This window comes from Crocuta crocuta, unplaced genomic scaffold (genome assembly GCF_008692635.1).
Source record: "Crocuta crocuta isolate KB4526 unplaced genomic scaffold, BGI_CrCroc_1.0 scaffold162, whole genome shotgun sequence".
Lineage (NCBI taxonomy): Eukaryota > Metazoa > Chordata > Mammalia > Carnivora > Hyaenidae > Crocuta > Crocuta crocuta.
The window spans coordinates 2,050,360-2,074,243 of record NW_027529433.1 but is presented as its reverse complement, the minus strand read 5'-3'; the positions used below and the strand labels follow the sequence as shown (position 1 = coordinate 2,074,243).

The window sequence follows — 23,884 nt, the reverse complement described above, 5'->3', positions numbered from 1 at the left end:
ATCAAGATTTTAAAATTGATTAGGTTCAGTTTTACATTTAAGTTGTTTTTATATGCAATCTTTTGTTATACATTTTTGTATTTTATTTTTTTTGTCAACCCAGAACATAGAAGGGATTTGATTCTTTTTGGATATCTAATACGTTTCTAGATAATAAAAGAAAAAGCTTAAATAGTATCTAGTGAATGGAATGCACTTAGAGTTTTTGAGCCTTCAAATACATTCAAAAATTTTTTTAAAAAGTTCATATTTACATTGGGCCTGTTAGGTCCAGGAGGTACTGCATTCATTAAAGTATACATGTTGTCTCCAGAGTTGGTTGAATCTGAAACAAAAAATTACTTAATTAATATCTTTCTTTATAACTTACACTCAAGACATCACAAAGTAATAATCAGAGATGATCTTCACACACATACATATTAATAGCTGCAGCACTTAAAATAGTCATTACTAATGTTCAGAAACAAGTGCTTGTGAGTCATTTTCCAACTCAGAAATTACCATTCTAAGGTTGTAAATGGGAATATTTACCTAATAGATAAGTAATCACTTGAATAATTCAGGTCAAAAGGAACATTACTTTAAAAATCTTAAATATTACAGTTAAGTTTTTCTTTTCTAAAAAATATGGATACTTTTTGACTTCAGTAAGCAATTTAAAAAATACAACGAAAATCTCCTAACATTCAGAATCAGTGGCTTTTTAGTTTTCACTGTTTCGTTAGGCTTCTTATATACTAATTTAAAACAGTCTATTTGTCTAATAATTATTAATAGCAGGTGGAATATCCTGGCTTAATTCCAACAGAAAGAGTAGGACAAGACTATACGATTATAACGAAAAATTCTCTTGTTTGAAGTAAAGCCTTCTTCTAGTTCAACTTTTGAAGAAATTTTTTCATTCATTTTATTCTTGATTCATTATAGTAAAAATAAGTGTAGTGTGTATCCATATGAAATAAGTAACATTTTGTAATATTAAAAATTTTAAATTTCATATCTATTAGCTAATTCCAGTTAAGTCTCTGAGTACATGCGTTTTATGTATTATCTAGAGTAGAAGACCATATATTTTACATTTAGGAAATATGTTTTTCTATTTTCCCACAATATAATTTTCTTAAATATATCAGGCCTCTATTCTGAAAAAAGTGTTTCAAATTTTTTATACTGATTCAAGGCAGAAGGTAAATTTGTTTTCTCATGGCAATAACCATATAAGAAATAGGCAACTACTTTTCCTTTAATCTTGTGATTGCTTAGTAGACATTAAAAAAGTTTATTATTTTAGTGTATACCACTTAGAGAGTAGATGTCATTTATTGGCTGCTTGTAAACAGTGATCCGTAAATCAAAACATTATTTTTTACATCTAGACTAACATATCCTACTGCTGAAAAAGCTGAAATGCCCACTTCAGATTGATCTCTCTGTTTATACTAAGTAAGGTCCCGATCTACTTTTGTGACCTTAACTATTCTTACATCTTTATGTACATTATATTGCTGTCAACTCAGGCTGCTTGTTCTTTCCTGCGTATGATCAACCTTTTAAATCTCCATGTTTTTGTTCTTAATTCCTCCAAGTTATCTTCTCCCCAGTGTCCATCTACTGAAATTCTGCTCATTATGCCAGGCCCACTGCAAATGTTACCTCTTCATGAGATTTTGTTTTCTGATACTTCTGAATTCATGCATGCCTCCTCATCATTGAATTCTGCTAAGCATTCTAGTAAACATTTTGTCTTTTTTTTGTCTTTGTTATAATAAGTTCACTGAGAGAAGGAAAGAGGCCATGTCTTATATTGTGTGCCACAGAGAATAAATATCTGCTGAGATTTTACTAATGGAATACACTTCATCCCTTAAAAATGTACTAATGACTAAACACGTGAGATCTTAAAATAGTTTTTCATCTTTATTTAGCCTAATTTTACTTAACTAATTTTAATACTTAATTTGGAAGGAAAATGGGCTGTGTATTTTAAATATGTAGAAAGAAAAATAAATTTGTTGTTTTTAATACCAATCAAAAACATAATTTCATCTATAAAAACACTAAGAGAAGTAAGATTGGTATTTTCTAGACAATGTCTGACTTCTTTTTATATACAGAAAAACTTTATAATAAAATAGACCTTATGGAACCTGTTTTTGGGGAGAGAGCACTGGCTTCATATTAGGAATGACTGTGGAAAGGATGAGCTCACAGGAGTACGCACAAGGCTAGGAAGACATACTGGTGGCAATTTGTTGGTTTGGAAGGATGAAGTGTAATCAGATTAATTATCACCTGCAAAGTTTAGTGGTTTCTCCAAAAAATTTCATTGAGATCATAGTGAAGTGTTTATTAATCACGTTACCTTCATAAATTAAACATTAGCTTTACCATATAAGAATGCAAATGTGGGCAAGATGTTCAGTTTGCCTAAGTCTATCTTGAATGAATTTCTGTTTCACTTCAGGAAGAAGCTCTGAGGAAACGGATCCATGAAATATTTATGATATATTCCAAATTGGTAGTGAAGCAAAGCAAAATTTTGTGTTCATTATCAGATAGATGCTTTCTCATAATTAAGATTTAAAAATTAAAAATTATTATTTATTGATATGATCAATGATATTTAATTTCAAGCTTCTATACATCTTAGATTTCAACAAACAAGCTAAGAACATATGAATTTAACAGTGTAACATAATTCAAAAAATTTTTTATCATAAAAATCTCCTCCCATCTCTTTCTTTACCCAGAGGTTAACATTGATAAAGCCTTAGCCTATTTCTTTGTCTTCTACTTTCTACATTTCTATGTTCTACATATTTTAAAGCAAAATTGTGATTGTATTATATTGAATCATGAACATTTATTCTCCATTTCATTAAAAAGTCTTTGATAATAATTTTAATGGCTACATTACATCCCATAAAAATGAATTTATTAATTGGATTAGGTTTGTGCCTACTACTTCACTATTAACTATGACAAATGAGCACCCCTCTACATACATCTTGGGTTGTATCTCTAATTATTCTCATAGTATGATGGTAGAAGCAAGTGAATATGAACTTTTTCATGGCTCTTGATACATGCTGCCAGGGCAGTTTCTAGGAGGGCTGTCCCAGTGTAAGCTCCACCACTATAGTCCACAAGAAGCAACACATTTAATAGTCTATATTAAAGTCTTGAAAAGAAAGGATAAAGCTATTTAACATTATGTATTAAATGATCACAGAATTGAGGTATTCTAATTCTAGTTTAAAAAGATTCAAAGAAAACAATCTTCCTCCACTACGCATTGAGTTTATTAGCCAATAAATACATATGGACATGAAAGAATATTGATATCTATTGATATCTATCTTAGTAAGATAAGAGATATGGTGGATCTGAAAAGCTAATCCATTAGCTTTACATGGATCCATCCCTGTATTTCAAGTGTTATGCAGAATTTTTCTAAGTTGTAAGATTTGGATTTTTTTTTCATAGTCTCAAGGAATCTTGTGTCAGATAAATTATTGGGCAATTCATATAGACCAACACCATTTTCAATCTGATTATATCTGTTATTCACACAACAGGGATTTTTTACATGCTTAAGGAAATGGACTATAGTTATTTTTAAGACTACTTCTTCCTACTTGCTACCTCTAGTCTACTTCCTGTTACCATCAATGAAATAATGAATACTACTTTCTGTCATAACAATTTCTATCATTTGTGGTTTTATTCTAATAATCAAATGCTCATGTAGCTGGTGTGATTACAATACCTGCTGGACTAGGCATGATGGGTGTTCCTGGTGGCCCTCCACCTCCTGGAGGACCCTAAATAATTATACAAAATTTCAGTAAAAATAAGACATTTCATTAAACAATTTAAGGAAAAACAGGAGAAAAGTTAGACTTATCTATAGTAATCTAATTTGAAAATAACAGAGGAAATATATTTTTTCATAATTTATTTTCTTTGAGTGCACAGTCATTTCACTATTACACAAAATATGATTTAGCTTAAATATCTTAAGTTTTTTTTGACATGTTTCCAAAAACAATGTACCTATAACACTGATATATTATTCATGACTTAATCACATCAGGTATAATGAGGTTAAGGAGACATCATTTATTGGGGCCTTTATAAATCCATAAAACAGTATCATTCATGTGTATCTCTGACTTAGTTTACTATTATTTTCTTATATTTTGTAACATGGTTTTTTATAGGAAACTAAAAACTCAAAGATATTCATATGTTTAAAAAATACATTGATGTTATTTCTTTTTCTGTTGGTATTAACTATAACACATCTAGAGCACTGAACCTTCTGCTATTACATCAGTTAGAAATCAGGGCAACAATGGCTAATGCTGTGGGTTACTAATCAATTGGAAATGGAAACTAGGTGATTCTAAGGTTGATTCAGTTATTTCAGATAACCAATTCAGGTAAAGGGTTTTAGAATTTTTCAGATATACAATAATCTGGATAAATTACTAAGTGGATAAATTTGTATTTCATTCTGAAGGTAGTCCACTAATTATTTCAGATGACATACATATTTGCTATTTAATAAGTAGTTTAAATTTCCTTTCAGATAAAAGTCTATAATTTCATAAAACTATGTATTAGGCTTATTCTTAATTGACTTGAGAAAAAAATAGGTTTTACCCACATCTTCTTACTTTCATTTTTGTTTCATACAGAATGTGAAAAAAGGTAGGCCTCTTAGTTTGTATAGCTTAAGAGAACACTGAGCAATAAGTTCACAGGTCCAAAACAGCATGTGCTTTTTACTATGTTCATAAAACACTATTTCTACGGAGAGTAAAATGCTCATTGATCTTCTTAAGCACTCCTTTTTTCCTACCCCAGTTAGCCACCACCTCTGAAAATTTCTTTAGGAAAGATTTTCTTTTTACCATTTTATCTTTGCTCTTCTGTTAGGCATTTACTCCTAAATATTATAACAATTTATCTTCTATGGTGGCCTTGAGATGTAGCAAGGATTACACTGTGATGAGGGCTAAAAGGTCATTTATAAGTGCAAGAGCTCATGTAAAACCTGCTAATTTGACTTAAGGTGTATATGAATTATTGGAAAATTTTAACATGTACTAAAAATAATAAGAAAAACAAGNAAAAAAAAAACCCCCCCCCCCCCCCCCCCCCCACCCTCCAAATTACTAGTCATTATTCTGCTATGTGATTCTCTTTGTGATCAGGAAAAAGTTTACTGTCTTCCTAAACTTTGTGTGTGATGAGTGGGGAGTGAGGGAGGGGGTATACTTCATTCTCCTGGAGAACTGCAAATCCAAGCTTATCATTGTGTAACTGGGGATGGCTTTCTTCATGATTGGACAAAGTGTATTGTATTGGTTTACAGAAACATATGCTAAAGTAAAACACAGTACTCAGGGCAATTTTGGCCAGATTGATAACTGTTTCACTAATGAACATCAACATATGTACTGAGGTTGGCAGATGAAAAACTCAATACATATCAGATGTTCACTTCTTGGCCAATACACAGGGGCTCTTCTTAACATCTGGACTCCTATTTCATTGCCCAAATAACACATAACATCAATTCTTATGAGCAAACAATCCCAAATGTACTTACTACATAATTCCCCGGAGATGCTGAGGAGTATGGTATCTGGAACGTGAACAGGACAAAGAAATATATATTTTTATTCATGTGACAGAACAGAGACTTACCTACAATGACTCTATATTCTGACTTTTATCAAGTTTTCAAATGTATCACAAAGGATGGTAAAGAATAAAGCCGTTTATATCTGTCTGGGTGCTCGAAAATGAATAAATGCAACATTATCTTGAATTTATAAAAAAGAATGGATTTAGGTCAAGAGGAATTTAGAATTCTAGCTTTAAGTTATACTGGTTTCAGAGCAGTTACACTCAACTGCTCGATACTAATGACACTTATGCTGTAATTAGAAAGATATATATTTGTGCAGCGAAAAACCGGAAACCAGTTTTTCAAAATTAATAGCTTTTACAGATGCAACTTCTAATTTATGTGCATTCTGGGATGTGTTATTATTATTTTTAAGATCGGTTTTTAGCTACTACATTCGTGTGGTGTGGGTCAATACTTGATCTATAGATCTCATGTTTACCCCCTTTCCTTTCTAATTAGCTACTAGAAACTAATATAACAAATGCAAAAGATTTTCATTAATGTAAGTCTCCAAAGACTACTAACTTCTGGGGATCAGATATGGGTGACAAATTCTCTCTTTCCCTTCAAATCAAGCTTTTAACCAAACTCTTTTCTAGAGATTACATAATATTAACACAACATTGCTATCATAATTTAAGAAACAAGAACTAAAAAACAAATTTTTAAAACTAAACCCTTGAGTGTTGGTATTAATAAAGCAAGCTAAATCCAAATATTTTCTTTTGTTCATAGAACCTCACAAGCTCACTTGCATGAAGATTCTGTACATCCAGAGGAGATATTTCTGTCTTATTTTGGAAAAAATCCAATGAACTACTATCTTCTTGGAGGTACATATCCAAAATAGGACCATTAGAGTAGTAAAAAGATGATAGTACTTTTACCCTAAACCCAGCTTCTAGCCCAACACCTTCGATATAATTAAACCTAAAAATAATATGAAACTATAAAGTAAGAAGACGGAAGTGTAACAAAGTTGTGATTTTACTCTAAGTTATTTACAAATTAACTTGTTGTTTGGTGTTCACACTTTGCCTTAATAACAGACCACATGCCTCTGAGGCCCCTGCTTGATCTGCCTATGGGTAATTTCATCTCTGAGTGTCATTACCAGGTTGCCCAGCAACACAAATGATGGGGATTACTTCCACTATGAGTAGTGAGATCTTGATGGCCAGTCCGCCCTTACAAAACTCGGGAGTTGAAATCAACTTTGCTCTCCTAGACTCCTTTTAGCTCATGATCTACCATCCATCTTCTGATTTTTATTATTTTTAATATGTGCATTTGCTCTCTCCAAATCACCACCTTATCTGTTGGCTCCAATTTTCATCTCCTTACAACTTTAACATCATGCTCATGTTCTTCTGCCTCTCTCTATTGCCTACCATCAGTTTTTTTTTCATTTTTAATGGTTTTTTAAAATTTATTTGAGAGAGAGGGAGAGAGAGAGAGAGAGAAAGAGAGAGCAGGGGAGGGTCAGGGAGAGAGGGAGACACAGAATATGAAGCAGGCTCCAGGCTCTGAGCTAGCTGTTAGCACAGAGCTCAACGTGGGACTTGAACCCATGAACCCTGAGATCATTACCTGAGCCGAAGTTGGACGCTTAACTGACTGAACCACCCACGTGCCCTAGCCTACCATCATTCTTTAACAATGTTAACATATATGCTAACCACCCTTTAAATCTTTGGAATTTATACTTTACTGCTTTCCTTCACTTTACCATATACTTCCTTCCCCTCCATCTGTGAGTATAACCACATCCTAGAACTCTTTACATAGAGATCTAAACAACTCCCTTGCCTGACATCTTTCTTATTCCTCATGACACTCACAAATATATTATTCCATATTCCAACCAGAATCTTCTTCCATTACAATTCCTCCATGTTTTCCTTATTATTTCTGTATTAATTTCCTATTAGTCCATTATTTCCTTATTAGTTTCCTGCTAAATTGCCCCTGACCTTCCCCCATGCCACTGTCAGCATTTTGTTTCTCTTTCCAATATTTTAAATTCATTATTCCAAAGCCTACTTAGTTAATTTCCATCTTTTTGATCATCCCCTAACCACCTTTTCTATCTCACACTAGAGACTTACCAGAGAGGAACACAAAATAAGGAAAAAGGTCCAAAATATAATCATGTTCTCCAAATTCAACTTAGAGTTCACTAATATCTGGAAGCATTTTGGCTCAGCCTTTATGGAAGCCCTGAAACAGTCTAGTGGTAAAACAATAAACCCAATAAACTCAGGGAGAAAAAGGTCCCAATTTGTAGCATTTGTCAATTTATGTGGTGTAAATATTCTTACATGAAATATTTCAAGCTACCAATGATTTTTTCTTTTTATTTATCTACTTTAAAATTTATCTATTGTTTAATTTACATCCAAGTTAGTTAGCATATAGTACAACAATGATTTCAGGAGTAGATTCCTTAATGCTCCTTACCCATTTAGCCCATCCCCACCCCTTCCGCAAACCCTCCAGCAACCCTCTGTTTTTTCTCCATATTTAAGAGTCTTTTATGTTTTATTCCCCTCCCTGTTTTTATATTATTTGCTTCCTTTCCCTTATGTTCTGTTTTGGGTCTTAAATTCCTCATATGAGTGAAGGTATATGATATTTGTCTTTCTCTGGCTAATTTCACTCTAGTTCCATCCACATAGTTACAAATGGCAAGATTTCATTCTTTTTGATCATAGAGCAATACTTCATTGTATATATATACCACATCTTTATCCATTCATCTGTCAATGGACATTTGGGCTCTTTCCATACTTTGGCTATTGTTGACAGCACTGCTATAAACATTGGAGTGCATGTGCCCCTTTGAAACAGCACACCTATATCCCTTGGATAAATACCTTGTAGTGCAATAGCTGGGTCATAGGGTAGTTCTATTTTTAATTTTTTGAGGAACCTCCATTATGTTTTCAAGAATGGCTGCACCAGTTTGCATTCCCACCAACAGTGCAAGAGAGATCCTCTTTCTCTGCATCCTCACCAACATCTGTTGTTGCCTGAGTTGTTAATGTTAACCATTCTGACAAGCGTGAGGTGGTATCTCATTATGGTTTTGACTTGTATTTCTCTGATGATGAGTGATGTTGAGCATGTGTCTGTTCACCATCTGAATGTCTTCTTTGGAGAAGTGTCTATTCATGTCTTTTGCCTATTTCTTCACAGGATTATTTGTAAGCTACCAATGATTTAGGAATCAGCTCAAAAAATTCCTGAATACTTAACAATTGACTTTCATGAGCTGGCTCTCAAGGTGATTATAACATCCTGAGTTGATAGCTTGCCCTTGTGTCATATATTAAATCTATCAAATTCTTGCTATACCTTCATCTTCAATGCAACACTCCATATTTATAGATTAAAATTTTCATCTATTCATCCAGGTCGAAAAAAGATAATCTTTCTGTTTGCTTCCAAAGCTAGCCCCATCTCATTCTCCTAAGACCTTGCTTATTTTATAGTTTTTAATTTCTTCTTCTTAATGATTCCTTCAAACACAATTAAATACAGTAAACATTTAAAAATACTTAAAAAATTGTTACTTCATGTAGTTCAGCTTTTTTTCCATGTTTGTCCTGTCAAGGTCTTTAATTTTGGCTTATAGTTGCTGTTTCTACTTCATATTCTTTGATACCCTCTTTAAAAGAGAAAGATCATTTGGGGTCCTACCCCTAGTAGCACTTTACTGAACACACACTCTTGAAAGTTACTAGTAGCATCTGACAGCCTAGTGTGAGAGACATAAAATGTAAAAATGTAGGTAGAAGAACGATGTGGGTACAGAAGACATATTTGATCTGGGTAGCTAACTTACAGAGAGTAGATGATCACCAGAAAGACAAAGGGAAGGATCACCAAGGAAGGAAGGAAGGAAGGAAGGAAGGAAGGAAGGAAGGAAGGAAAGAGAGAGAGAGAGAGAGAAGGAGAGAGAAAGACAGACAGACAGACAGAAAAATGAAATATAAAAGCACATAGGTTATTAGGGAAATTGCATATAATTTTACCCAGCTGCTACAGTGTGGTACTTATAGGAAACTAAAATAAATGATAAGCATGTATGGTCAGACTGGTGAATTTATACTGTAGGAAATAGGAAGTCACAGGTTTTAGAGCGACATATTCAAATTTATATTTTAGTAAGATAACCCTAGAGGTATCACAGAATACAAATACAAGTTACGAGTCTATTGCAAAAGGTCTAGGTAAGAAATGATAGAGTGTTCTAGGCAGCACTGATGAAGATACGTAGGAGTAAGAAAGTTTGAAAGACTTTTCACAAATGTATTTGGCAGGGCATGGTGACAAACTAGGTGTGGTGGACAGGGGAAGGCAAAAGTTAAGGTAATTCCTAGGTTTCCAACTTGGTGAGTAGGTGAATGATGGTGCTACTAATTTACATGTAGGAAATTTAGGAAGGGGTCAAATTTGGGGAAACTTCTGACATGTTGAGTTTTAAGGCACTAGTGCACAGTGAAGTAGATCTGATCAACAGATTTTTTTTGAAACATGGGTCAAGAATTTACCAGGATTAGAACTAGAGATAAAGCTTCAATGGAATACATTTCCGTTCTGTGCTAGACACAACAGTTGATCTAGGATTCTATTAGATTTAGTGATAGATTTAATATTCTAAAAACAAAACTCACTGTTTACCCTCTAAACCTCCTCTTCCTATATTTCCAGCTGAGTTTGCGTTTTCCCACTCTTCCTGATATCTGAATTCAAAGACTTGAAATCACCTTCAACTTTTTTTTCCTTTTTATTCCCAAATTGAAGGTCATCAGGTGTTTTTGATTCTATGTGTGAAATGCACCCCCATTATTCCTTGGATCACCACTCTACCTCAGGCTCTGATAACATTTTATAAAGCCCATTACTATTATCTCCTAACTTCATTTTACTATTTTTCATCCATTTCATATTCTATCTTCCTAAAACACAGCTCCCTCCTACACAGGTGATAAATTTCATATTTCTCCATTCAAAAGTCCTGAACACACCGGGGCCCCCTTTTGCTCTTTTCAGCTTTGTCACCTTCCATGCCTTCCAAAACAATCTGTCCCCCTATACACTAACAGTATAATAATTTTTCCTCAAACATTTCCTGCATTTCTTCTTTTATTTTTGTACAAGCTTTTCTCTACATGTAGTGTCCCAATTTTCCCAATCTAATTAATCTCCTCCTTCCCTTCTCTAGACTCCATACAAAGTATTCATTAACATGAATTGAAAGATGAAATGCATATGTAGAAGATAAGAACAGAGAGCTAAAGATCAAAATCACAGAATTAGAAGAATCCTTTAGACAGATAATTCAAGAGACTGGTAATTCAAGAGCTGTGATGACTGATAATTTAGATATTCTGAAATATCCTGACTCCTAATATACATGACAGTGGTGTGGTAGCAAGGGAAGAGCAGAGTAGCTAGAGATTTGGAGTTATATGCTTTTAAAAGTTGTTTGCTTTTAATTTGAGAGAGAGAGAGGGGGGGAGCAAGCGAGCACAAGCAGGGGAGAGGGACAGTGGGAGAGAGAGAAACTTAAGCAGGCTCCAAAGCTGTGTGGAGCCCTATGCTGGCTCAATCTCATGAACGATGAGATCATGACTTGTGCTGAAATCAAGAGTTTGATGCTCAATGGACTGAGCCACCCAGGTATTTCTGGGTTGTTTAAAAAAAAAAAAGATTATCAACATTTTTATTAAGTAGCTTTCTTCAACCATGAAGTTTAAAACTACCTTAGAAGCACTGGTTTACCAGAAACCAGAGAGGGCAACATCAAGACATTATCTGTGCCAGTGTAAAGTTGACGTGTGTAAAGTTGGACGTGTGTGACCTTGGCTTAGCTGAAAGAGCACTGTACCCTCATGTCATAATGAGCATATGACCCAAGCTAAACAATCTAATGAGCATATGACCCAAGCTAAACAAATCTAATTCAATTGGTTATTCCCAATACCTCTATGTACTTGATAAAGAGTTGAGCTTTTTTTGTACTTAACTGAGAGTTCTGAGGATATAAGTCTGGAGCTTCACACTGTCTTCTTGTCATGGCAAGGAAAAAAAGGCAAGTGATAGAGACCAGGTGCTAATGACATTATCTGGATCTTTGGAATCAAATGTGCCCCCAAATTTATATCTGGACTTTTTAGATACATAATCCAGTGATACGCTCTCAATATAAGCCTACTTTGGTTGTTTCTCTGTACCTTATAACTATAAGTGTCTCCAAAGATAATTAAGATATTTTCAATAAAAATGCTTGCTACTTAATGATTAGAATGTGGTAAACTCAGGTGTGCAGTTCCTTTGAAAAGTATAAAAAGGAAAATTCACTGGTGGATTTGTAAATAAACTTCCAAATAAGAATCTGAGGCTAATATTGTAATGCTCAGGTCAAAGGAAGTTAAAAGTGAAAGTCATACTTTTATTCCAAATTAAAAATATTAATTTTTCCTTAAAAATGTTTTTTTCTACTGTCATATAAAAGGGTACCAAACCATTTTTGATTAAAATACTTTTATAACAGAAAACTGTGGATTTATAAAGATTAAGTAAATAAATAAATATATTGTACATAATGGTAGGCAGATTTCTTACTTTCAAAGAAGTAAAAAACAGAAAATCTATAATATATCCTGTTGTGTTGGACTGAAATTGAAGCAATAGTGTGTACTCATGGTTTTAGTACATATAGATAGATGCAGAAAGATACAGAGATGTGTATAGGAATGTATGAACATCCATCTGTATCTTAGTTATTTCTGTGGGGAGCTTCTAGAATTTGTATCACTCTCTTGAGTTCCAACTACCACTCTCCATTAAAAAGGAACCAAGGCTCCTTAAAGAAATGGCTGTTTCAGGGCCAACACTGGGAAAACACAAGATGAGTTTCAAAATGCTCAAAGAATAATGGAAGCATGTCAAAAGGAAACATGATCCAGCTTGAAGGGGTTCCTACTGGCTAAATATGGAGTGACTTTAGCATCAAAAACCTACTGAATAAAATGAGTCAACAAGCACATTTGGTATGAATGAATGAATGAATGAATGAATGAATGAATGAAGAAAGAAAAGCTCTGTAGTAGAGGCAACTAATAAATGGAGAAGAAAAGACAGAAAACAGCCACTTGGCAACCAACATAGCAAAAAAGCATCAATCATCAATGGATGGCAAAAGTAGCAGGTGAAAGTATGAGGAAGAAAAGGATATTTACTGTAGTTTCAAGGTATGTCTCCACAAATTAATAATTACAAAAGGAAAAACAGTAATTTTACAGGAGAGAAACTTGACAAGCACTACCCTTCACTAAGGATCAAAGTTAACACTACGAGCAATGGGACAAATCACCATCACATGCTTCCTGAAATGATACACTGAGAAAATCACAACATTCCTTCTGTGGTATTCCTACCAAATATGTTACCTGAATCTAATCATGAGGAAACATCAGATAAAACAAAATTATGGCATATTCTATAATATAACTGATTTGCATTAAACAAAACTGCAAGGTTAAGAAAAAAGGTAAGCTAAGAAACTGTCCTAGATTAAAGACAAAGAGTCATGACAGTTAAATGTAACAAATGAACTAGGATTTTCTTTTGTTATGAAGCAGATTATTGGGACAACTGGTGAAAGTGAGTGAGGTCTGCAGATTAGAGAACAGCATTACATTAATGTTTACTTTCTAATTTTGATCTTAACTGCAGTTATGAAAGATAATGTATTTGTTTTTAGTAAACATACATGGATGTATTTGGGGATAAAGGGTCATCATGTCAGCAACTTAAATACAGCTCAAATGGTTCAGAAAAAAAATATGTACAAGCAGAGAAAGGAAATAATAAAGCAAGTGTTGTATAACTTGGGAATCTGGGTTAAGGATGAATGGGAGTTCTTTGTACTATTCTTGCAATTTTTCTATAAATCTAAAGTTATTTTGATATAAACATTTAAAAGGAAAAAAGTATATAAGACAAAACAAATATAAGACATACTTGAAAATAGGAAAAAACAAAATAATCAACCACTTTAACATATGACCTTGAAGACTCAGAGACTTACTATACTGATACAAAATAAAAAGTGTTTGTAGTTACAAATAAGGACAAGAAGTCTAAGGAACTTGGAAATCAAAACAGTATAGGTGAGTTGTTGCTAGAATATAACCAATAGTCTTTAGGGGGAAAAAAATCCCTCTTAAACATAAGGCTTAAATAAGCCTTATTTAAGGCTTATGTTTTTGTCAGAAAGTCATCATTTTTAATGATTTTTTTTCTTGCTCTCATAATAAATCATTTCTCAGAGGAATACTTTGTCTCTCTGTACTCAGGATGATGACCCCCTTTCTCTTTCTGAGGAGAAAGCTTTGGGCCCTTCCTATTTTTTTTCCCTATTCACATTTCCTTTAATTTTTAAAATTTTTTTAATGTTAGTTTACTTTTGAGAGAGAGACAGAGACAGAGCATGAGTGGGGGAGGCACAGAGAGAGAGACACACACAGAATCTGAAGCAGGCTCAGGTTACGAGCGGTTAGCACAGAGTCTGATGTGGGGCTCAAACTCACAAACCATGAGATCATGACCTGATCGGAATTTGGACACTTAACCAACTGAGCCACCTAAGCGCCCCTCCCTATTCACCTTTCTTTGAGTGAGGGGAGATGTATCCACAAATGATACATATTAACACAAGGGATTATTTTCAACTCTATGTCTCACACGTATGTATGCTAGTCAAACACCCATTTCATACTGACTACTGGATGGCAGTTTGATATGCATACCTCCTACTCTAGTGTTTCTCAGGATCTAAAGTAATGCAGACCTGCTGACCCAATATAGTACCTTCTCCTATCCACAGTGCTTCACTCTATGAAGTTATGAAGAGGTGGAATGCATCAAAACTAACAGCAGAATGCAGAACTCTCTCCCCATCTCTGCCTCTATCTAATACTCTTACTAGGATAATATACCTGCTTGGTACAATGCACCATCCTCAATATCAAATCTGACTGCCCACCTTCCCAAGTAGTTTTTGGGGGACAGAGTCTCCAGGTGAGTGTATAAAAGGAGGTACTGCTGGAGGCAGGCAGTGGCAGGTGTGAATTGCACTTGGCCGCCTGCAATGGGCAGGAGAGGGACAGCTGACAGAGCTGACAGTGAGGAAGGAGAGAAGTCTTCTTGCTTCTAGGTGAGAAGGCTCACATAGTTAAGGTACTCCATTAATTGTGCTTTTTAATCCAGTTTCGACAGACATGCAGATTCTGAATAAAAAGTCTTTTCAGATTCTAGCAATAGGAAGACTGTCAGTTTTCAGTGTCAGAAAAAAATGTTTTTTCCTGTACCTTTATGGGTATTTTAATAGGGAGTTGAAAGAACTCTATCTTGAGCTACTAGCCAGATGCCATTTTAAAGTGAAATCTTGAAAGAATTTGAAAGGCAGATAGCAAGAAGCAAAAGGAATGTGAACTCTTCAAAGCATATAAGCAAACTAAAAGAATTTTGGAGAGGAAAGATATTCACATTATAACATAATCTGGCTAAACAGTACTTTAGAAAGATTTGCTGAGGGGCTCCTGGGTGACTCAGTCAGCTGGGTGATCGACTCTTGATTTTGGCTTGGGTCATGATGTCAACTACTGTCGTGAGATGGAGCCCTGCTCCAGGCTCTGTGTTTAGCGTGTAGGCTGCTTGGGATTCTCTCTTTCTCCCTCTCTCTCTCTCTCTCTCTCTTTCTCTCTGTCTCACTCTCTTTCTTTCTCTCTCCCCTCTCTGCCCCTTCCCTGCTCACACTCACTCTCTCAAAATAAATATTTAAATTTTTTTAATTACCAAAAAGAAAAATTTGCTAAGATTAAATACTACAGTGAAGACCCAAATGGAATCAAGATCATCACTCTCTCCACTCAAAATTGTATTTCAATTAGCTACTGAAACTAAGAGACAGGAAGATAATATAAATTACTTTTTTCTCTAAAAATACGATAATTGCTTACTTAATTGAGAAGAAAGTGATTCGGCCTTAGAATAGCTATAAATTTAGGATGTTTCTTTCTATACCACACATACATCACTTCAAATTTTCTTGAAATTTAAATTAACCTTAAACACTGGATCAGTTTCATGTTTTTTTAGCAGTAAGGTCATTGCTAGTCAATGACGGTACCTCTGTGCATATTAGTGAAAGGCATCCCTGCTGGGCCAGATACTCATAGACTTTACAAGTGGAGCACAAGCTGTATTTTAGTACCCTACTGACTCCCTTGAGTCAGGAACCTTTGTACTGTGCCCACACTACACAAAAGTACACAGCAGACCTCTCTCTATACTGAAGTTATTCAAAGGTTCAAAGTCAAGAAGGGAAAACATTACCAGGATCATTAAATTAAAATCATATCAATTTTAAGAGTAAAAGCTTAATTTTCATATTGTGCCTATATTCATGTGATATTATTAAGAGAGAAAAATATTTGTGCAGTTAAACCACTATCACAAAACATGTAAAGAAAATTCACAGCATGTCAGATACACAGATAGACGTGTAGGAACACCAATTCAGCCAACAGGCATAGGGCAAACATGTCCTTGCTTCCTGGAATAGGGAGAGAGCAAACCTAGGGGCAACTAGTACAATACGTATAATCATAATAACTCTGGTATAGATTGAGGTTATCTGGCCACTTAGTGATTATCATAGTTATTTTAGAAGATCAAATCATTTTATGATAAATATATATTATAATAAATATAGGCTACTGTGGTATACCTAAATCACGTTTTATTTTAATTTTGGAAGTCTATTTATCCACATAGAATGCATGTTTTAATGTGAAGTAAAAAAATTACATCATTTCAAAAATTACACATATTAAAAATATATATGCAAAATATATTTTTGAATGATTACTTTTTAAAAAGTTGCTTTCAAAAGCAACAGATTTTTGTTGTTCAATGCTAGAAAGTGCAAAGAAAATTAAATATATATATATACTCACTGAATTGGCATTTGTTGGGTTTGGCCAAGGTCTACCACCACCTGGACCCCTATAAGACAATATGATCAGTGAAATTTTAACTTAGGCTTTGAATGTTTCACAATATGCAATAACAAATCATAAAGCATAACATTTACAATTTAGTTACCATTAAGTTCTATTTCAGCACTGAAATTACTCTTTATTTTCACAGCCTTTTTATTTCTTAAATCAAAAATTTTAATNCTGCGAGATCATGACCTAAGCGAAAGCCGGACGCTTAACCGACTAAGCTACCCAGGCGCCCCTAAGTTCAGTTATTTTAACAACTACTAAAAGTGATAATCACTTATAACAGTAAAAAACATGGGTAAAACCACTAATTTTTTAATAAATATAAACCATAATCCTATGACATAAATATAACTGCCACCTGTATATCATTCAAAATTAAAATTAAATTATTTTAAAAATATCAATATCTATAAAATGATTGCTTTATTAAACTACAAATGTATAAATGTACATAAAAATAACTAAATTTGACTTCTTTTAAAAAAATTCATAGACTCACAGATTACCTTATACATCTATGTATTAATCTCTCTTTCAGTGCTACTGACAGTTTATAATTATGTACTTATTTATTTATTTTAGGTAGGCTTCACACCTAGTGCTGAGCCCATTGCAAGACTTGAACTCATGACCTTGAGATCAAGACCTGAGCTGAGATCAACAGTCAGACACTTAACCGAATGAACCAGTCAGGTGCCTAGACAATTTACTTTTTAAAAAAGGGATCACTCTTTTTGTTTTCATAATTGTTGTTCAAGACAGTGGCCAGAATAAATCTTGGGAAAAATAGGAAATAATCTAAGCCAGTGTCAGTCAGTATATTATTTCATTTTAGGGTGGTGGATAATGTTTTGTATTCTATAGCTTAAAAGGACATGAATCTTTAAAACCAAAATCAAGTGAAAAGGTCTCCTGTACTCATGTTTTAATATTAAGCATACCTGAATAAATACTGCTTGATAAAAAGTAGACTACTGTTAGCAGGTTCTCTGTAATTAGGGTCACTCAAAATTCCCTTTTCTCTCTAACTGTGGTAGACAGAAAATTTTTAATAAAAAAATATGTCCCCTGATTCTTATTGTAGGGACCTTAAACCTGAAATTCTCATATGTTTGATAGAAGTTGTTCAAATTAGCTGTATTACCCATGTTTGGTTGGATTACTTAGAACTATTTTTCATTTTGTTTTGGAATTAATTCCCCAGGGATGTAAACACCAGGGAAGTACATGAAAATACTTTCCCTGGGCTCTATTAGGGTACCCAAATACAATTTCCCCCAATTCTGCTTGAGGAATAAAGGTGAAAATAAGATCCCAGAGAGGAGCTGGTCAAAATACTGTGCACAGGAGAAGATGAGAGGTACGTACTTGTACTGTCTCTGGAAACTACTGCCTCTTTAAGATGGGGATGATGATGATGATTTTACAATTAATTACTGGAACACTTTAGAAAGATGATCTTACATATAGGATTCAATGTCCTAATGGACAGAAAGTGAGGTAAAACATACAATATGTTTTGACCAAGTGAAATATTTGATTTGTTTGATGTTAGTCCACATAATTTGTTTGATGCTAAATAAAACATAGTAAAGAAATTGGGAAATACTTATCTTAAAATAGCATAAAAAACATGCTATATCCAAGGGTTCCTGGGTGGCTCAGTTAGTTGAGGGTCATACTCTTGATTTCGGCATGTGTCATCAACCCAGGGTCATGGAACTGAGCCCCGCATTGGGCTCTGTGCTGAGCATGGAGTCTGCTTGGATTCTCTCTCTCTCTCCCTCTCTCTCTGACCCTTTTTTCCCTCTCCCCTACTTGCAGGCTCTCTATCTTAAAAAAAATGCTATATCCAAATCATGGCAAAAATTTGTATACAACAATGTTAAGATGATAATTATCTCATAATTTTTAAAATAGGACTGTATAAGATTAAATATAATGTTATTTATAATTTTAAAAATTAATGTTAAATTAACATGCTAAATTAAATGTTAAATAACTAAACATTTTACTTAAATAAATAACAGCATTAAATTAAATGTTAAATGTTATATTATCAGTAACAGTACCTTTTACACATTTCAGTTATTTGACAAATACTAATCTAGTCTCAGCACACTATGTATTTCATATCATATTGTGTTTTATTTTTTATTTTTTTAAATGTTTATTTATTTATTTTGAGAGGACAAGAGACCATGTGAAAGAGCGTGAGCAGGGGTGGGGCAGAGAAGGAGGGAAAGAGAGAATCCCAACCAGGCTCCATGCTGTCAGTGCAGAGCCTGACACAAGGCTCTATCTCAAGAACCATGAGATCATAACCTGAGCTGAAATCAAGAGTCAGGTGCTTAACTGACTGAGCCATCCAGTGCCCTCCTTTCATTTTAATATGATAGGTTAAGTATTAATAATTTACACGGAGGGGGCACCTGGGTGGTTCTGTTGGTTGAGTGTCTGACTTCAGCCCTGGTCATGATCTCACAGTTTGTGAGTTTGAGTCCCACATCGGGCTCTTGGCTATTAACAGAGTCCTCTTCAGATCTTCTGTCCCCTCCTCCCCGCGTCTGTCCCTACCCTGCTCATTTTTTCTCACTCTCAAAAATAAACATTAAAAAAAAAAAAACCTTAAAAACATAACTCACAAGGATAAGCTAAGTTTCCCCTAACACTACTATTGTTTTTGAAAACATTTAGTTTCACAAATAGTGCTAAATAAAATGGGGGCTTTATTAGTGAGTAGTTCTATTAGAAAAACTACATAAGCTCAGTAATTCCTACTCCTTTTGAGAACCATCAGTATTATCAAGAAGGTAATTTACAAACTATAATACAGGAGTTATTTTGAATGGAAATTTCTATATAGGTATGGTTTGAAGTAGAATCAAGGTAGCCTTATTTAAAAGACAAAAAGAAAAATGTAATTTAAAAGAAGCATGTATTTTTTGGTAGGGGTATACAGACATGATAAAATAAAAGTAACTATGATTACTGTGGAGAAAAATCCCCTTTTTTGCTATGCAGTCATTTTATTTCAAGATAATAACTACAAAAACTTTATCATTCTATAAGAGAACAAGGTCTAGGTCCTTTGAAATTCTTTGTCCTCTTAGTTTTATAAAATACCAGTGTATACAAAGTTGAATTAGAAATGCTGTAATGTTGAATCCTAAACTCTTTGGAAATTTGTAAAAATGTGAGTAATTCAGAAATATAGTTTCTTTTAAAAAGCTTATCCATAATGCAGATGAAAATATTTACATTGTGGCTGTAGTCTGTAAATTCTACTTTAAATTACTGAAATTGATATTATGCTTTTATTTATACAAATACAACAGTAGTTAGAGAAATAGTAAAAGAATGATCTGACTTTAATTTTAGATGATACTATTAATACCCTGAGTTTAGAGCATGGAAATATAAAAATTATATCAGAATAATTATTTTCTGTGTAGACAACCAATATTTTTCAAGATAAAACTATCAAAATTTTGTTGCAAATAGTTTGCCGGTTAGAATACAGTACTTAATTACTTTAGTGAGCCGTCATTATATTTTCATGGCAAACAAGAAAAAGTGACAAGCTAAAGAAAACTCATCCAGATATGATTTGCTGGCAGGTCCCACCTGACTCCAATACACAAATATCTTAGGCTGTTAAAAATAGAGCTTAGAGCAACACTATTCTAATGCCTTTACCTTTATTTTTAAATTACCCAACATGTAAAAAAAAAGTGACGTGAAAAAAGTCACAAATACTAGTTAGAAATACTTATTTGCGATAACACAAATTTAGTATCTGTTTTAAAGATACTAAGTTATGAAGTGAATTTCAATAATGTTTACTCTATTGAATACAATGGAGATAATACGTTTTATTTATTTTTTTTATGTCTCTTTAAATTCACTTTTGCTTTTCTGGGGCCAATATCAATACATGAATTATTCTCTTTGGTTGGATCTTCCATACTTTAGAACTTCTTTGTTAAAAGGAAATATTTACATTTTCGTTGTTCTTGAAGAATATCCTACTTTATAGAAAACTGAAAATTATATAGACTACAAATAAATCAATAGTAAGAAATAATGGAAATCTGAGTCTGTAAGGCTTAGTTACTTTAAAAACAGAAATTATATGAACAGTACAATATTATGTAATAAAAATATGTTAAAGCATCTGAGTGTATTTAAGTGAGAAACCCAAATGCAAATATCAGCAAAAGTAATCATATTAAAAATTCCAACCATATTTTTAATCTCCATAGTCTAGGGAATTTAAAGTACCCATATGTATTTGTTTATATGTATATGAGAAAAGAACCAGACAATTTAAGCAGTATCTTGAGTCTCTTAATAGTGACATAAAAATACCTTTTTTTTATATTAACACAAAACAGGTTGATCTAAAGTTGACCACATGGCTAATTACAATGAAGTGTGTTATACAAAATGACATTAGGTACAAGCTTACCATTTAATGATAATTCTTAATTGATCATAATACTCAAAATGTATACTCGTTATATCTATACATAGTATTCAAAATTATATTCCCTAAATACTATTGCATTTTAAAGTCAGAATCTCAGTTAGGTAAATTTAATATACATCTAAATCCTACTGGTAAGAGTTGCAGCTTTTGATTTAAGCATAAAATATCACTCCTTTTTGTAACAACCATTAATAAAGGCCAAGCCTTTGAGGGATTTAAGAAAAGTCAGACTTCATGTCTACCCATTTTTACTTTAAAAAGACGTGATAGGAAAATTTGACCTACTTTTTTCCCCTTGTTCTGTTAGTTTTGAGTCTGGCTGGTACCCACTTATTAACCTATTTTCTATTTTAGGCAAAATTGCTTTCCATGAAAATGGTTTCAGAAACTTACAAAAATCCCTATCTATATCAAAGAAGCTTGTCTCATTATATCTTCAATGCCATTAAGTGATGGCAGAGTTGTCTAATTTGATATGTAAGTAACCAAAACATAGACTAATGGGAACATATATTAGAGGAAACTACCTATAACCCTCTATGGAAGGTTTCATGATTTCTGGTAAGTTTTCTTTAGGCCACATGATGGAATTGATCCTTTAGTGAATTAATGAACGTCACAAACAAGCACCTGGTATATATGGAACTTTGAGGGCAAGTTAGATAATGAAAAATAAATTAAAATTCCTTAATAGATGGCATTATTTTGGGTAATAGAAACAACTATTGTCTTTGGGCTTGAAAGTCCTTTTCAGTAATAAACAAACCAAAATACTATCAGTTTACTCCTTACGCAAGCACATCTTATCTTTCAAACAAAAATTCACCCCATCAGGGCTGCAGGATGGCTCAGTTGGTTAAGTATCTGACTCTTGATTTTGGCTCAGGTCACGATCTCATATCGTGGGATCAAGCTCCGTGCTGGGCTCTGTGCAGATGGTGTGAAGCCTACTTGGGATTTTCTTTCCTCTCTCTCTCTGCCCCTTGCCTGCTCACTCTCTCTGTATCTCTCTCAAACTAAATACACTTAAAAAGAAAATGAAAAAAATTTCACCTTATAGTATGGAAAGTTTTGTTTTTTTTTTTAAATATAGAAGATAATACCAGAAAAGAATTCTTGCTGGGTTAAGAGTAGTCCCAACAAAGCAAAAGTAAAGACTCATATATAAGAATTAACAACTTTTAGGAATCATTAAGTATCTGTTAAAATGAAGTCAGTATCAATTGTCTGCTTCTATGGAGTGAAGTCCTGGTCCTCATGTCCACATCTCTTTATAATTTTGTATAGACTATATGGAGACTGTGTACTTATGTGTAAAAAAAAAAAACCTCATTTTTAATTAAATAAATGAAACATGAAAACCAGGCTAAAAGTTGGCATTTGGTATTTGAAAATGGAAAAAATTAAAGGTTGCAAGGGAAGGAAGAAAAACAGAGTATGTTGTGAAAATGAGGCAGACACCATGGCTCATGTTTCGTACATTTACACTAGTTTCATTTTATACTACACAGAAATTGAGGAGCTGAAAGTGTGTTGCAAATTAGTGTGACTTCAGAAGACAGAAAATAGAATACTAAACATGATAATATGGCATTTTGCTTACATGTTCATTCCGGGCATTCCAGGGCCACCTAAAGCATTCAGTGGGGGTCTCATTGCACCTCCATAGTTCTGTAATGATAACCAAGGGTCAGACTACCACAAAACAAAAAAACAAAACCAAAGAGGAGGGGGGAAAGAAAGGAGAGCAGGTTAATGATTTCCCTACATAACTCCTGATTGGATAAGGCCTGTGCAATTCTTTCTCTGAAGGATCCACTCTTGAACTATTGCTTCTATTTCAACAATTACTTTGGTCTGTGTCATTTAAAAACTACATGACTATGTAAGATCACTGGAGCATGTTAAATGATAAAGGTACAACTGCAATTATAATATTCAACATATCTTTATTAAGGTCCTAACATCTGTACAACAGTGAAGTTTTTCAAATGAAACATTTTATAAATCCAAAACTCTGCTTTTAAAGAAAAGACATAGTCAACATGTTTGAAATTATCAGGCCCAGAACAATTACATAAAGTCTGAAGGAAAAAAACCAGACTGTGAACCCAACATAAGAAAGTTGAATGCAAACTATTTCTGCTTACAAAATAATACATCCTATAGAGAAATGTACTAATACACAGATACACAACAATATATGAAAACTAAAGTATGTATACGTGAATTATACAACTCAGTAGGCTTCTGTTAATTTCTCTTATATACATTCAAAGGAGAAAACATTTTTAGTGTTTTAACATGCGTATCGTATTAGCTTACTTTAGTTTCCATTAGGGCCAAAAGATTTATTTTAACATTCTTATGTTAATACATTTTGACACTATCAACTGATTCCATGCTTGGCTCTCTCATAGCACTATACCTCCAACCTTTCTGACTACTCCTTTTCAATTTCCTTTGCTGGCTCCTTTTATTTTGCCAACTCTTTAAATGTTGCTTTTCTCCAAGTTCTAGCCATACCATTCCTTTAAATACACACTTATGGGTAATCTTATCTGCTACCATTAGTTCAACAATGATTTAGGAATTCCA

General features: G+C 33.5%; 1 protein-coding gene across 2 annotated transcripts in view; it reads right to left on the bottom strand.

Moving 5' to 3' along the window:
* SSBP2 (single stranded DNA binding protein 2) overlaps positions 1-23,884 on the bottom strand; it is a 291,176-nt gene that overhangs the window by 20,743 nt on the left and 246,549 nt on the right. The window contains exons 9-13 of one of the 2 annotated variants that reach the window (XM_077759863.1): positions 22,890-22,981; positions 16,741-16,789; positions 5,624-5,659; positions 3,773-3,827; positions 255-325 (exon numbers count right to left, since the gene is read on the bottom strand). In XM_077759863.1, the coding sequence (XP_077615989.1) occupies positions 255-325; positions 3,773-3,827; positions 5,624-5,659; positions 16,741-16,789; positions 22,890-22,981 (303 nt within the window). The remainder of the gene's footprint in view (positions 1-254; positions 326-3,772; positions 3,828-5,623; positions 5,660-16,740; positions 16,790-22,889; positions 22,982-23,884) is intronic. The other variant, XM_077759864.1, reaches the window with a different exon arrangement.